General features: G+C 38.3%; 2 protein-coding genes across 2 annotated transcripts; one reads left to right on the top strand and one right to left on the bottom strand.

The window, feature by feature from the left end:
* Positions 1 to 364: 364 nt before the first annotated feature.
* On the top strand, positions 365 to 5,056 carry LOC122564010 (beta-crystallin A1). Its single transcript, XM_043718433.2, has 6 exons — positions 365 to 382; positions 605 to 662; positions 772 to 890; positions 2,880 to 3,021; positions 4,133 to 4,275; positions 4,744 to 5,056. Exons 2-6 carry the CDS (start codon positions 630 to 632, stop codon positions 4,889 to 4,891), a joined length of 585 nt encoding a protein of 194 aa, XP_043574368.1. The 5' UTR covers positions 365 to 382; positions 605 to 629; the 3' UTR covers positions 4,892 to 5,056.
* On the bottom strand, positions 771 to 11,526 carry LOC122564008 (uncharacterized). Its single transcript, XM_043718431.2, has 4 exons — positions 11,181 to 11,526; positions 8,177 to 8,281; positions 6,254 to 6,323; positions 771 to 5,705 (listed from the first exon to the last, which is right to left on the bottom strand). The coding sequence occupies exons 1-4, from the start codon at positions 11,478 to 11,480 to the stop codon at positions 5,413 to 5,415; spliced, it is 768 nt and encodes a 255-aa protein (XP_043574366.2). The 5' UTR covers positions 11,481 to 11,526; the 3' UTR covers positions 771 to 5,412.
* Positions 11,527 to 17,359: the final 5,833 nt, after the last annotated feature.

Below are 17,359 nucleotides of genomic sequence, written 5' to 3'. Positions count from 1 at the left end.
AAATATTAGCAATAACTTGCTAGCATGCCAGTGTATGATTTCAAAGTCAGTGTTCAAATCAACCATGTTCTGTTCTTAGTTATTTTCTGTTAACAAATTATATTAAACATATTTTTACAATACATTTTTATTTAAAGGTTATTCATGCAAAAATCAGACATGCAGATTTTAATCTTTTTGCTCCTGCCCCAGCATAGGGTTGAAACAGAAATCCATGGGATCAGCCACAAACAATGAGATGTTGGCATTCATATCTGCTGCTCACTGGACCACGAATCTGACTCGCTCACTTCTCACTTTCTATTCAATGTTTGACTATAAATAGGAGAGATGAAACCCAACTCAATCATTTTTGGAACCTACCCCATACAGCTCGGCTCTGGTAAGTTGAGTGTTTCTTGCTTTTAATTTTAAATTCCTTTGTTTTGTCTCAATTTATTTATTGTTCACCTGCTTTGTGATTTTCTCCGCAGCATCAATTCAGCCACATATAATGGAATATTACACTAGAATTAGCCAAGATTTTAATGCATTAAATATTGATACATTTCTACAAGCTGTTGCCTTGTGAAGAGAAATGATGCCATTTGACTTTTTTTTTCAGGATAAGAAACTCCCAAGCTATAAGCATGGCGCAAATAAACCCTGCAGGAGTTTTCAAGGTGCCGTTTATTTTTCTAGAATATTTAGTCAGAATTGAAACACCTGTTTTGATTAGTGCTCTTTTCACTGAATTTCATGAAAAGAGTAATAATAATTATCTTGCTGCAGATTACTGCTTATGATCAAGAAAATTTCCAGGGCAAGAGGATGGAATTCACTGCTTCCTGCAAGAATATAATGGATTGTGGTTTTGACAATGTTCGATCCATCAAAGTTGATTGCGGAGCGTGAGTCAACAGCCTTTACATATTTTTACAACAAAACAATGAAGCCCTACCCGTTACTGTCAAACATATTCTGATGCAATTTTATCAATCTTGCTTAAAATGGAATCATCGGCTTTTAAAATCCATTGTCATTTGCAAACCATACTAACCAGTTTACAGAAATGCATTTTATTTTTACCTTTACACACATTTTTTACAAGCAGTTGTTCATTTGCTCAAGAGAATTTGGTTAGACACTGATGTTATAGAGAATTAGATCAACTTCATACGTATTATTGATCTAAAATTAGTATCAATTAATTGAGGGTTCAATTACACGTCTATTTTTGTTCTGAAGCAGTTTTCAAACAGCAGCGACATTGTAAACCTGAGGTGGGGGCAGAGTAAGAGGAAGACCCCTTGAGCTGGTGTTTCATGCCAATTTGCAATGATCAAATGACAATATAGCCCCAGTGAGTCCAAGTGTGGGGTACAGATGGATGTCAGGAATCCCAAATTTTAATGTTTCCCTCAACTTTTGTTCACCTTCTGCATGAAGAACATCAGATTTTCAAACAAGTCTGTGTAACACACATTTATACATGAATGCATGTATATCTCATAAAGGTACATGCATGTGATAGAGTCTAAAATTGACTTTATTGCTGCAAAAATAAATGCAAACAAAACTAACAATTGCAGATGTGGATATCTGAAACACAAGAACAGCAATTGCTACAGAAACTCAGCAGGTCTGTGGAGAGAAAACAGAGTTAACATTTCAAATCCAAAGGGTCACTGGACTTGAAACATTAACTCTTTTCTCTCCACAGAAGCCACCACACCTGCTGAGTTTTTCCAGAGAATTCTGTTTTTCTTTGTTAAAAGAATTCATTGAGTTAATGCTAGCCTGTCAAGTCACTTGACCTCTGGACAGTATAGCCTAGAATTTCCTCCTTAGGCACAAATTACAAGTTACACCTGTAAATTTATCCATTAGTGTGTCTATTTTGTTAGGTTATCCCCAAGTATTCTTCCAATGTCATTACACTACGTCCAAACTTAAAATGGCCATAAAACATTGAAACAATTGGGACCCAAGGTAATACAAAATCCACACCAGGATATTTGAACTAATTGAATTACTATTTAAGCACATTAAAGTCAATGGGTTCAGAAGTTCCAATTGGAGAAGCTGCGCTGTGTAAGAATGCATTAATCCAGAAAGTACATATCAAGCCTCAGTGAAGTTTTCTTTCTTTTAATTATTCAAAAATTATGATTAAAAAAACAGAAAAATGACTTTGTTTCTGCCTTGCTGAAAAATGTGACCGCAATGTTGGGAATCCCTCCCACTTTCAAATAGGTGCAACCAGTGGATACTACATTTGAGAGTCAGGCGTGGAGCCTGTTTGAAGGGTGGCTATCCATTGAAATACAGAATGTGATGGACGGAAGTAAAAGATCAAGAAGATTGAGGCGTATCATATTTTTAATTGATATAATTACTGCCACATCAGTGGGCCAGTCATAGCTCTACTGCTGCAGGGCTCAATTGGGAATGTTTTCAGACTGCGCCAGTCTGAAAACTCTCACTCTGCATGGCAGAAACCATTGGAAATTCAAGCACTCTCGGATGTAAATTCAACTCTTTTTATCTCATTTTTCATAGAAACAAATTATTCTGCTCCTCAAGGAGACCCCTGTCAGTTTTAGATAGTTTAAAGATCTTTCTTTAACTATTACTACAGAGATTAATACAATTGAAGTTATATTTCAAACTTAAAATTTCGAAACAATTCAGGCGAGTTACTGCACTGTTGTGTTGGTGCTCTATTAAAGCAGCAAATTATTACTAAGAGATAATAAGTTGGAAACTATTTGTGTTTTCTTTTCCATAGAATCCTGACAACACAGAAGCAGGCCATTCAGCCTATCTCAATTTTAACACAAGCGTAAATGTGCCTATTTTCAAAAACCTGAATGAAAGCAATTTCTTTTTTCTTGTAGCTGGGCTGGTTATGAGCATTCCAGCTTTTTTGGACAACAATTTATCCTGGAGAAAGGAGAATACCCTCGCTGGGATGCCTGGAGTGGCAGCAATGCGTACCACACTGAAAGACTCATGTCCTTCCGCCCCATTTGTTCTGCTGTAAGTCAGTTCACTATTCAGTATCTATAGGGCTTGATGATAACATAACTGACAGGGTAACATATTGCAATGTTACTCATTAAATATAACATCACATGGTTACATTTTTGACCTGCATCATTCTGCCAGCTTTTTAAAATTGTATTATCTTGGAATAATACAATGATTATAGAAATAAGCCATTCAGCCCATCATGGGTATATGGTTCACTGCAACACCATCACTGTTAGACCCAATCTCCCAATTTATCCTCTGGCTCAGCAATTCTTTTCTCTTCAAAAACGTGTTTATCCAATTTCCTTTCCAAAGCCAGAATTGGACCATCCACCAGCATATTCACACACACTGTGTTTAAGATCTAAACCACTCAATGCATTAAAATAGTTCTTTCTCATGTTCCTGTTGCATCTTTTTTCCACACACCTTGAGTATCTTCAGGTTCTTGAACAACATCTCAGACGGAAAAAGTTTCTTTCTATCAACTCTGTCTAGATTTTGGACACTTCTACCAAATCTCCTCTTAACCTTCTCTTCTCCAACCCCAACTTCTCCAATCTTTCATTGTGCTCCAGCTGACTACAAACTACTGGTTTTATTAAGGTTCATAACTTCCTTGCTTTTATAAGCTGTGCCTCTATTCATAAAGTTCAAGCCCCTGGATGCCTTTATGATCACAAACACAGAGACGGGGATACTAATTTGCGAATATTGGTCGAATAATGTCATTAATACCTGGTGTTGAAACACAATAAAAGAAATGAACGGTGCTGAAATGTACTTCTCTAACTGAAGTCCTTGGTAACTATGGTAAAGTTTAATGATGCATCTGTCAGTCTATAACAAGGCTGGATTTAGATGCAGTCAGCATGCTCCAGAAGATATAATTGAATATAAAGGGGAACATGAATAGCATCTTTATTCTCAGGAGTAAAATAAGATGCTGCAAGGAAAGGTATAGAAATTTAACTTTTACATCCTTTGTGACAAATATAAAATACTGAATTACAGAGATATACACTCAGTACTTCTTAAATGCTGACATTGTTTTGTTCACTGGTAACAATAACTCAGCAATTCAAGTGTACTCAAAATATATATCATTTTCCTTTAGCACCATAAAGAGTCCAAAATTGTCATTTTTGAGAAGGAAAACTTCATTGGAAGACAGTGGGAGATGTGTGATGACTACCCCTCTTTGCAAGCCATGGGATGGTGCAACAATGAAGTTGGATCCATGAAGGTTCAAGCTGGCGCGTGAGTAGTGTCATTTCGTCGTACAACACAGAAACAGACCCTTTGGTCCAACTTGTCCATGCCAACCAGATATCCTAAATTAATTTAATCCTATTTCCCTTCCTATTCATGTACAGTGTTTTCAGTAAAGATTGTTTATTGGAACTTAAGGAGGAATACTTCACTGGATTCAGTACAATCTTGTACACCTTAGCAACTTGAAGATCTTGTCGGGTTTGTTATATCTAAAATAACGTTTTACCTTAGGCCTGAAGAAAATAACTTGGTTGATCAATTTTAGCTAGTTGAAAAAGAACCAAAGAGGGTTGTTTGAGCTGTTCCTTCCGTAGTCACGGAACTCTCGTCATCCAGTCTTACATGATCTCACACGTAATTGCATCTGCAACTATATGCACTGGTTCACGTTTAAGGCGATTTAACGTAAATTTGAAGTTCACTTAAGTAAAGAATGCTGTTTTTCTGCCCCAGATGGGTGTGCTACCAGTACCCAGGCTACCGTGGCTTCCAGTACATCATGGAATGTGATCGCCATGCTGGAGAGTACAAGCATTGGAGAGAGTGGGGATCCCATGCTCAGACTTTCCAGATTCAGTCACTCCGTCGCATTCAGGAGTAAAGCAACACATCAAAAGAGCACAGTGGGAGGGCCTGCAAAGGAAATCTATGGGTATACTTGTACTACATTCTATCGTAGAACAACAATCTGTGTACTGTAACTGGTTTAACATCTCATCACAATAACTTGGGCTGTTGAAATACTCAAATAAAAGTTACAAAAATGCTTCCATCTCTTTGTCTCAAGTAATCCCTGTGGAATCACTTGTTTTAAAGTTTGAAATCTGGTCAGCAGGAGAGACTCATCAGACTTTCAGATTATGAAATCAGACAACCATAACAAATTGGTGGGCTCTGGGAAATGAACCACAGAAGGGCAATTGATTGTGAGGCGCACAGCACATCAACCATGAGTAGATGTGTTCTCAGTACCACAAGCATTTTAGCTTTCCAACTTCAATTTACATTTTGCTTTTCAGCAAGACTTTAAAAAAACTTATATATCCAGCTGCTTTAACGTAAACTGACAACATTTAAATGAAATACACCCGTCACTGACTTATGGTCAATATTATCTAATCATTATAAATACATTCTGTACTTAGGATTGACATAATGAAAATTTGCTCCATCACACACAACTGATTGAGGATTCTTTCTTTTCCACATGGTTAAGGAGTCTAAGTGGCCTGGCCAGTTTGGGAGTTTAACTCTGCTCAGGCAGCAGAAATCTTCTGCAAGTGCCAGCTGGAAGTTGCGAGACGTTGACTGTCCCCAGTGATTGGCTGACAGTGTTTCACCCAGTAACTCCCCAACATGAAGGATGATATCTCCTCTGAAATAGCTTAAGCAATCAAGAGAAAATGTTGAAGACTCTGCAGAACATAAACAACATTATCGAATGATCATTAAAAATGCAGAAAAATTTCCTGTGTTGACAAATGAGATCATGACCTTTAACCACTGTAGCTATTTACAACTGTTAATGTTATTTTCTATCCAGAATACAGGCAGTTGCATTCTTTCTTTAATAAATTGATAAAATACGAAATGTTTAAAGCAATGCAACTGAATGCATTAAATACATCACATCTCTTCCTTTCAGATCGTCTTCTGCAGTTAAAATGAAACAAGAAACTGTTCAACAAAAAAAATAGAATCTCTGCTAAACAAGATTAGTAAATGAATATGTTGGTGCAAAGAATTTTCATCTTGCTACTTTGTAATCTTTGAACTTCAATCAAGCTTTCATCAGTTAACTGATATGAATTTTAGGAATGTACCAGCCAAACTTCACTTGAAAGTTTTGAACGTTGTATAAAAGATAATGTCATTTTTCTCAGCACACCATTGGTAAGGAATAATAACTTCTTTCAAAGAAAACTCCCCCTAGAGTAGGAGTATAAAGACCTTCCTTTCTTACCGTCTATGTCCGGCCAGGCCAGAAAAAGCACTCTGTCAGGAAACTGCTCAAGCATTTCAGGGCCACTGGTCTAAAGTTATAAACAGAAAATGTAGCAGTAAATGCTTTTTCTCCCAGTTTATTGTTAAGGTGATTATTTGCAATGACAGAAAACGGTGGTCACCTAACAACAATTTTAAACATTTAAAACTTTGAAAAAAACAACATAGGAATCAAACTACTCTCAGTGATGTAATCTACTATTTGTACAATGCAACTTCATTTAATTTGTTAAACAAACAAATTCATTCAAAGTTAATATAAAGAACTTATTGTCTTACTCAGAGTATCATAATTGATATTGTAAATTGCCTATTTAATTGAATTGAACCTCTAAGATCAGAAATTTCACAAAGAAAGTTTGTATTTATGTACCATCTTTCTAGGTCTTAAGATATCTCAAAGCAATGAATCATACTTTAAAGCGGATTTTGTTTTTTTTTTGGAACACAGTAATATAAGAAATAGGAGCAACAGTAGGCCATTCAGCCCCTCAAATTTGTTCTGCCATTCAATAAGATCATGGCTAATCAACTTTAACACTATTTTGCTGCACAATCCTTTAACGCATTTAATGCATAGAAAACTACCAATCTCAGTACTGAACAAACTCAGTTACTGTGCCTTTATAGCCTTTTGGGGCAGAGAATTCCAAAGACTCACCACCGTCTGAGTGAAGGGGAGCAGAGGCATTGGACCTTTATATTAAATTGTAAAATGTTTGGTACTGCATTAAATGCTAACCAACCACATGGTCTAGCTGTTCCCCATGTTTACAGCATACATTTAACATGTGCATACATTCTGAGTAAGGGTCACCAGACCCGAAATGTTAACTGTGATTTCTCTGCACAGGTACTGCCAGACCTGCTGAGCTTTTCTGGCAACTTCTGTTTTTGCTTCTGATTCACAGCATCTGCAGTTCTTTTCAGTTTTATGTGCATACTAATGCTTGCACAAATATGGCAACTGGTGCAATTCACCTCACGCATTTGGGAATACTACAGATGCTATCTTGGAGTTCGAGAGGCAAATGTGGCACCCAACTTCTCATCCATTCATTAACAGATACAAATTAGGAAATTAGAAGGATAACATAACTATACAAAATATAGAAAGCTAGTTCTACTGGACGTATCCACTGCAGTTTGATGTTTACCAATCTAAAACAAGTTAATCACATTTTGCCCGTTATTATATTACACTCCTCAATCATCCCTGTTCTTAACGGTCTCTAATGGCTTCTGTCCCACACAATGGCATAAAAATCCTCATTCATTCATTAATTTTTCCAGACTTATCCCTTTCTAATATTACATGGTCTCTATTCTGTTGACTCCGGCCTTTGCTTTTCCTGCCCTCCTGCTCCATCTTCAGTTGCACAATCTCCAATCACCTAAACTCCAAACTCCAGAATTCTCTTTTACAAAACCTCTACATTGATACCTTAAAATATGCAACTTGGGCAATCCCTTGGTCACCTCTCCTAGCTCTTCTACTACCACTTAGCCTTTAAAAGCACATTGTGACAAGATAATACTGAAAACTTTTATGAAAATGCAGATTACCGTTATGTTCAGAAATAATATCTACAATTTATGCTGAGGGAGGTTTACTTAGAACTTAGATTTAATTTTCAATACAAAGTTATTGGCAAACTTTCTTTTTTTTTCTAAACTAAATTAAATACTAAAAGGAAGGCAAGGTTGCTCTGGAATCAGTTTGAAAATTTAAGACAAATAATGCAAAGTACAAAAAAAAGCAATGTTGTCAGTAAATCACCTCTGACCATGTCATTTTGCAGTTCTGAACATGAAGTGACAGATAAAGGCCTCTCCAACTCACTCATAATTCTTGACACTCTGCAAAAAGTATTGGACGTACCAAAATCTCTGAATATCGCATTTCAGGCGGATAAATAGTATTTGTGTCAAATGATATCAGATCTACTCCTTGGCTCTGAAGCAGATACTCCCAGTATCCGGTTCCCTAAGATATAAAAAACAAGATTAAACATGGCATATCAGAAGTGATCAAATCTCAACGATTTAATGTTTATCTTTTCAGTCACCTTTAAACTGCATGTTCTTTCTTCTTAAAATTATTCCAGTATCCTGTTTGCAGCATTCATTCCTAGCAATTTGCTTCAATGCAGTCATTGTTTTTACCCCTTCAATAGTTAACCACCCTCTGTCAAGAAATGTTTCCTGACATCTATCTTACACTTGTTTTTTCACGAAGTCTGACTCTGCGGCCTTCTAATCTGGTGCCCTTCCCTCAAACGACTATTTGGATTTACTTTTGCAATTCCATTCATAGATTAAATTCTTATGAGATTTCACTTGTCAAGACTGAAGAGCTCAAGGTTATCAAGTGTCCTCCATACACTCCTCCATAATATTATGGATGTGATTCGTTACTCAGCTCAGCACTGATCCCAGGGTCTGGATGGAGTCCCGATCTCTCAATGATGAGAAGCATATGTAGTAATTCAGATACAACTTGTACTTAGAGTTCTGGTCAACTCAGTGTGAGTTTTGGAGAAGTGAACTCAACTGACATTTAAAGTATAACCCAGATTCCTCACAGTCTTCAGAATCTTAATCGACTATCTAGATGCACTTAACAAGCTATATTTGACACAGGGTGTATTTAGCTCCATTTTTTATTTCCAAACACAATAGCTTTTTGCACTTATTGCATTTTATTGGGAATTATCACTCTATGCAGACTCAATGAAGTTCTTTGCAAATTTTTGGCTTCTTCCTTGAAGTTGTACATTCACCTTCTCCAACCATAAATCCCGCTTCCCACAACTTAGATCATTTATACAAACATGAAGATAAAAACAGCAGCCCTGAGAGAAGCCTGTGCTGTAGAATCCAAATTCATAACCTATGTTGAATTTTAAGAGTCTCTCACTTATTTGTAAGTTTTGCAATACCCTGTCATAAAACTTTCTCCTAATCCTAGACATTAGATATATTATATAATATTAGATGTTGTATTGGAGGCAGTTCAGAGGAGGTTCACTAGATTGATTTCAGACTTGAGGGGTTTGTCTTATGAAGAGAGATTCAGCTGTTTAAACTATAATCCCTGGAGTTTAGAAGAATGAGAGGAAATTGAATTGAGGTATATAAGGTGCTAAAGGGGATTGACAAAGTAGAGGTAGAAAGGATGTTTCCTTATGTAGGGAAAGCTAGAATGAGAAGTCATCGTTTAATAGAAGATTGAAAACAAATGGGGAGAAATCACTTCTCTCAAAGGGTCATGAATCTGGAATGCCCTATCCCAAAATGTGGGTGATGCCGGGACACTGAATACATTTAGGGAAGTGGAGGACAGATTTTTAATTAGATTGATGGGTAATGGGAAGCAGCCAGGAAAGTGGAGTTGAGACCAAGATGGAATATCACCAAAATTGGAAGTGTAGTGGACAGTGAAGAAGGTTACCTCAGAGTACAGCGGGATCTTGATCAGGTGAGCCAATAGGCCAAGGAGCGGCAGATAGAGTTTAATATTGATAAATGTGAGGTGCTGCATTTTGGAAAGGCAAATCAGGGCATGACTTATACACTTAATGGTAATGTCCTGGGAAGTGTTGTTGAACAAAGAGAGATTGGAATGCAGCTTCAGAGCTGCTTGAAACTGGAGTCGCAGGTAGGTAGGATAGTTAAGAAGGCGTTTGGTATGCTTGCCTTTATTGGTCAGAGCATGGAGTATCGCAGTTGGGAGGTCATGCTGAGACTGTACAGTGCATTGGTTAGGCCACCTTTGGAATATTGTGTGTATTTCTGGTCTCCCTGCTATAAGAAGGATGTTGTTAAACATAAAAGGGTTCAGAAAAGATTTACAAGAATGTTGCCAGGGTTTGAACTATAGGGACAAGCTGAATAGGCTGGGGCTGTTTTCCTGGAGCACTGGAGACTGAAACCACCTTATCGTGGTTTATAAAAATCAAGAGGGGTATGGATTGGGTAAATAGACAAGATCTTTTCCCCAGGGTCGGGGAGTCCAAAACTAGAGGTTTAAGGTGAGAGGAGAAAGATTTAAAAGGGATCTAAGGAGCAACTTTTTCCACACAGAGGGTGGTGTCTGTATGGAATGAGCTGCCAGAGAAAGTGGTGGAAAAGCTGGTACAATGACAAATTTAAAAGGCATCTGGATGGGTATACGGGTTTACAGGAATATAGCCAACTGCTGGTAAAAGAGACTAGATTTATTTAGGATATCTGGTTGGCACGGATGAGTTGGACTGAATGGTCTGTTTCTGTGCTGTACATCTCTATAAGTGTTTGCGATCAGCCACGATCCTATCAAATAGCGGAGCTGGCTTGAGGGGCTCAATTGCCTTTTCAAATGAACTTCTCAAATATCTATCACTTTGGTGAGAAAAGACCAAGAGGAGATGTATTTCAAGTTTTTAAAATTATAAATGGCTTTGATTTACTGAATGTGGGAAACATGTCTCCTTTCAATTGGGTGGGGCTCAGTGACAATCAAATTAAAATTGTCACTTCTCAGATTGAGAGAGCGAAGGAAAGTCTTTACACAGACGATTAGAGCATTAAAGAATTTATTTCACGCAATGACTGAGGCAAAGGCCATTGCTGAGAGGATGGTCACTATAGATTGTCAAATGTGTCAGGACTAAGTTTAGGATTGTGGGAATATAACTCATTTTTGTCAGTCATTTATGATGCGCTGTTTCTTGACACGTGTCCTAACTTGAGCCTGCCCACAATTAATAAACATATTTCTCGTACAATATTGAAAATAAGCTAAAGTGGCAGGGAGGGAGAGTACAACACTGAGGTCAGCCTCTGCAGTAAAGGCCAGTCTTGTCAACATAAGCGAAAGACGATTTTGTAATTTTAGTACTTACAGCACAAGCTGAAACTATAGGCTGATTTAAATCTACAATGAACCTAATTGCTTCTATATTTGGAACAGAAAAAGAAAATAATATTTGCAGCTTTTGGCAACTCAATTCATCCACATTCCTCAGTAGATAAACCAACTCTCGTCTTCGCCCATGTTGCAACTCAGGGTCACAAAACCTGTGAATGTCTGCTGGGAACTGCTCCATTTTAACGCAGTACATTTTGTAATACAAGTTCTTCCCACCACACTTCCGCTGTTCGACTGTTTGCCATTGTATTTCTTCACTACCATCTGACTCCATTAGCAGTTCCCAATGTGTAAGCTGTCGCTTTTTCTGACGAAGTAGGAAGTGAGCACACAGGGAAAGAGAAACCACCGGCAAGGCAGCGCCTCCCTGAGGCAAGACCAATCATTTTCAGGCGAAATACATGCAAAATGTTTAGCATGTAAGGTTAACTCTGTCACTCACACGCACACCGTCAACCTGAGTTACAAATCTTCTCAAAAATCGCTAATGCAAAATGTTTCTTGTCAAAGTCTAGATTTGCTGAACAACTGAAATGATAAATCGCCAAGCGGCTTCGACTTTTTAAAAAGTTTGCACATACTGTTTTGATTCATAAATTAATTATTTTTATATTACTGAGAATGGGTGATGATGTGAACTATGAAATTTATGACAACAAATGAAGCGCTTTATTTAATTGATAGAAATTCTACTTTACCTGTAGAGATGCCTTAAAAAGTGAGTCTATAAGCAAAGAAGTGAGCTTCAATTCAAATAATTAAAGTGCATTTAGGTTTTGAAATGACTGAGTTGAATGTAAGTAAATTTTAAATACTGTATAAGCATCACTGTGTGTGCACTAACGTTTGGCTTTTGAAATTGTTTATACGGTTTACTGTAAAATAAAATCTGCATTAATGCTCAATAGCTTTGAAAATTCCAGCTTTCCCTGAATATTGTGAAAGTGGTGCAATGGAAGTGCAAAAAAACAAATTATTACATGGGACAAAAATTTTTGACCCACACCGAAGACTCTGGAGATACTCAGGAGGTTGACAGGCAACGTTATAGAATTTTATAAAATAATGAGAGGTAGGATAGAGTTATGGTAGTTGTCTTTTCCCGAGGATGGGGGATTTCAAGATTAGGGGACATATTTTTAAGGTGAGAGGGGACAGTTTTAAAAAAGACATGAGGCAATTTTTTTTACACAGAGTGGTTGGTGTGTGGAATGAACCTCCTGAGGAAGTGGTGGATGTGGGTATAATTACAATATTTAAAAGACATTTGGATAAGTACATGAATAGGAAAGGTTTTGAGGGATATTGGCCCACGACTAGTTTATTTTGGGATTATGTTCAGCATGGGTTGATTGACCAAAGGGTCTATTTCCATGCTATTTAACTCTATGACAGGAACATAAAAATCAAAGGGAAGAAACTAAATACAAAGATTGAAGAGATATAATGACCTGTAAATAGTATCATGAGGAACAGTAATAGAGAAGTGTATGTGCAGGGGACAAAACGTAGTATAGAAAAGTGGAAGCAAAAAAAAAGAAAAATACTTCAGGTGCTGGAAATCTGGAATAAACAGAAAATGGTGAACTACTCAGTGTTATAATTCCTAACTGAGGGTAGCTATTATATATAAAAGGAGCTTCTTTGGCAGTCTGTTGGGGTTGAAATGGGGCTGTTCTTCAATTTGCTCAATACAGGCAGTCTTCTGTTGCAAACATCTTGTTCCTGAGTCCATACTCAAGTTGATTTGTATGTAAGTCAGAATATAATGTATGACAATATAAAGCAGCCATTTGTAAGTACACATGTTCATATGTGGGATATTTAAAATTGCAGCCCTGCATAGGATCATGTTCATAAATATGAGCATTCATAATTTGGACTTTGTAAATCAGGGATCCCCGGTAGCCTAAATGCTCAGTAAAAGGTATTGAGAAAAGTGAGAAGCTGGCTCCAGTCAAACACAATAATCCTTTTTTAGTGTGCTCTTTTCAGCCAGGATTGCAATGTTATCAGTGCTACTAAAATGTTTGCCATGTTTTCATGCTCCACTGCAAAATCCCACAACATCTTTACAGCCTTTGCTGCTTCAGCTAATGGTGGAATTTGAATTCAATTAAAATTTGCAATTAAGGTTCTGATGATGAACACAAAACCATTGCTGATTGTTAGAAAAACCCACCTTGTTCACCTATTTCTTTAAAGGGTTGTAATTGTCATCCTTATGGTCAGGTCTATATGTGGCTCCAGGCGCACAGCAATTAGGGTGGGTAATAAATGCTGGCCTAGCCAGTGAAACTCACATCCTGTGAATGAATTCAAAAAGTGTTCAGGAAATAGACAGGTGAATGGGCTTTTCAGGAATGTCAGTGTCTTTTTCTTCTGTTCATATATTTTGCCCAATTTCTTGATTCCTTCTTAAAGATTCTGAAGATCATTCAGGTGGCTTCATTAGCCTCATACTGTGTGGGTAACGTGTTGACTGTCACAAAGCAAGTGATTTCTTGGACAGCTTTTCAAAGCCATCCATGCTGGCACAGACTACGACAGTAGGACATTCTTTGTTCACTCTCCATTGTTGCACATTTCATCTTTAAACATTAATGAGCAATCTGGTAAGAAATATTGAAACAATCCAGTGATGTATTCTGAAATGATACTGCAAATGGTGGCAATTGTTGTTTCAAACAAGACAATAGGTCCTCTTATTCTCCAATGTTCATAGGGGAAACGGCGTTTGAAGAGAGTGTTCCTCAATTGTAGTTTGAATTACATATTTAGAACTTTTATGGTATTACTGGTTACAAAGGCCTTCTTGAGTATTATAGGGTTACAGAATAAGTAAGAAGAAGGGCTCATGCCCGAAACGTCGATTCTCCTGCTCCTTGGATGCTGCCTGACCTGCTGCGCTTTTCCAGCAACACATTTTCACCTCTGATCTCCAGCATCTGCAGTCCTTACTTTCTCCTTACAGAATATGTGCAATGGTTATGGTTCTACAACTTCCAGTTTCTGGTTACTGCATTGTAAAGCTGAACACTCCTAACTTGGTACACATGCCATAGCAGTAGGTCACTTTATCTTGCTAATGGAATCCTTGTCAGTGCACATTCCACAGTAGTGACATTCTTCATGTTTTAGACAGGGCAACCATCTCATCCTTAAGTTAAATGATCCTTTTGGCGCAACAATATCGATGGGGTCCCCATTTCCTTTGTATTGCAGAGTGATTTTCCCTGACTGTCCGTCACTGTAGCCCTCCTAGATTACAGTGGAATTAGGATGTGTATGTTTGCATGATTATCTTCCCATTCTGTTTACTGTAGTTTAACTGGTTCCAAAATTAAATGATTCCATTATGATAAATACTTTCCAGTATTCCCATCTCTTGTCTGTGGCTTCAACTGAGTAGCACATATTTATTTGACAATTAACTTCAATATCTACACTTTCTACTACAACCCCCATTTCACCTGTGATCATACCAACACCGTTGGGAATCCTCACTCATTGGTCCGTATTCCAGTGGCCAGTCAGTAGGTTGGATTCAATAGCCCCAATGTTTTCGTTCCCTATATTTGCAATATTATGTCCCTGACAATCCCTGCCTATCTACCCACCTTCCTTTAGATATTGTCTGTGTAACTGCTTGCTGGAACCAATGCCAGTAGTAAGTTACACACACACACACAAGTCTGACCTTAACTGCACTTCCACCAATGTCACTTATTGCATCCATTGCTCCCAATGCGGTCTCCTTTACACTGGGGAGACTGGACGCCTTCTCGCAGAGCGCTTCAGGGAACATCTCAGTGACATCCGCACCAATCAATCCCACTGCCCCGTGGCCAAGCATTTCAACTCTCTCTCACACTCTACATGCAGGTTCTGGGCCTCCTCCACTGCCACTCCCTCACCACCTGATGCCTGGAGGAAGAACACCTCATCTTCCGCCTCAAAACTCTTCAGTCCCAGGGCATCAATGTGGACTTCACCAGTTTTGTCATTTCCCCTCCCTCCACCTTACCCCAGTTCCAAGCCTCCAGCTCAGCACCATCCTCATGACCTGTCCCACCTGCCAATCTTTCTTCCCACCTATCCGTTCCACCCTCCTCTCCAACCTATCACCTTTCCTCCTTCCTCCATCCACCTATTGTACTCTTAGCTACCTTCTCCACAGCCTCACCCCCTCCCATTTATCTCTGCATCCCTGAGGCTTCCATCCTCATTCCTGATGAAAGACTCCTGCCCGACACATCAATTTTCCTGCTCCTCGGATGCTGCCTGACCTGCTGTACTTTTCCAGCATCGCTCTAATCTCCAGTATCTGCAGTCCTCGCTTTCGCCAAACAAACAATTGTATTACCTCCAGTACTAGGGAAGCAATTCCAATTCAGAGGTGAACATTCATCTGAATACCCCAGTCTCAAATTATTTACCACCACTATACAACCTTCAGGTCAGTTGTTTGACCCCTGTGGGATTCACTGATCCTGCTTCATTGCTGTCTCTCTTCACCTTCCATTAGTGTTCCAGCAGTCTTGGGATTTGCTTCCTCTCAGAAGTCATGTATCTCAGAATGTCCTCAGTTAGATCATTGGTTACATTCATCTGCTCTCTATAGTGAGGCAGATATTAGATATCATCAAAAGTCCAATTGTTCTTGAAGCCTGGGCAGTGAAGCAGAACCACAAGTTACTCATTGGGCAATGGATATTACTGTAAAAGTAGGTGAAGTTGTCATAGTCACAGAGGACTCCTAGCATTGTTGTTTACCAGTGGTGGTTTAACCTGAGAGTTACTACCATCAGGTGGTGGGAGAGGTTGAGAAGAGAGGACCTTCACAGTAACCTCAGTGGGAATTGAACCCACACTGTTTGCATGACTAACCAGATGTCTAGCCAGCTGGTCTAATTAACCTGTACTGTGCCTGGTTTGTGGTTCACTGATGGTCACAGAATATTCCCTTCTAAATAGTATATCACCTGGGTCAGTTCCTCGACAGATTTTATCCCTTTAGGGATTTGGCCTTGCTGGCCAAGTTCTGTGACCTTGCTTAAACTAGCTTTCAAAATCATGACAAGTGAAAAAACAATGTTCAGGGTAATCAGTTTGTTTAAAGTGAACAAAAGCAGAAATTAGTGGAAAAATTCAGCAGGTCTAGTGGACAGAAATCAGAGTTAACATTTCAGATCCAATGACCCTTTGTTTCTGATTTCAGTTCTTTGGAATTTTCTTGTTTAAAGTGAATGTTGGTTGGCCACACACACAGTAATCATTTCATGTCAGTTGTCTGTGAGTCTCAAGGCTTCCTGTACTCTTGTGCTCCATGGACGCTCACCACATTTGAATTGCATCATCTTTAACTTTGGCATGAGGATTTCAAATTTCAAAATTAATAGAAGTTCCTCCTCAATAGTGGCAATGTGTGGTAGCTTTAAAGTCACACTGTCACTTTTACTTAGTAAACAGAATCTTTAAATCTAGATAATTTCCTCAGCTCAGTACTTTAATTACTAGATATTAGTTAAATTATCAAATATCTCCAAATTTCTTAGCTTTTATTTGGAGTTGAGTTTTAATCTTCAAATCCTTAAACTTTGCAGCACACTTGTAATCCAAAAATCCATCCAATCAAATGGAGAATTCATTTTAATTACTCCCAACGTTAAAAAGAAAGTCACACACAGACAGAAAAGAATACCACACACTCTTAATGAAAGGAAAACAGATAAATCAATTATGACATACTGAGCAGAAAACTGCATTAAAACAGCATACAAAACATATCACAAGGGTGATATGTAAAAATGGTTGCAAAACATACCAAAGAGTACTGGGCTAATGGTAAGATTCTTGGTAGTGTAGATGAGCAGAGAGATCTCAGTGTCCATGTACATAGATCCCTGGAAGTTGCCACCCAGATTGAAGGGTTGTTAAGAAGGCATATGGTGTGTTAGCTTTTATTGGTAAAGGGATTGAGTTTCGGAGCCATGAGGTCATGCTGCAACTGTACAAAACTCTGGTACGGCTGCACTTGGAGTATTGCACATAGTTCTGATCATCACATTATAAGAAGGATGTGGAAGTTTTGGAAAAGGTTCAGAGGAGATTTACCAGGATATTGCCTGGTATGGAGGGAAGGTCAATGAG

Source organism: Chiloscyllium plagiosum, unplaced genomic scaffold (assembly GCF_037043375.1).
Source record: "Chiloscyllium plagiosum isolate Xiang-an unplaced genomic scaffold, Cpla_swu_hap1 HiC_scaffold_31, whole genome shotgun sequence".
NCBI lineage: Eukaryota > Metazoa > Chordata > Chondrichthyes > Orectolobiformes > Hemiscylliidae > Chiloscyllium > Chiloscyllium plagiosum.
The sequence above is the reverse complement of the archived record's forward strand: the minus strand, read 5'-3'. Positions and strand labels throughout refer to the sequence as shown.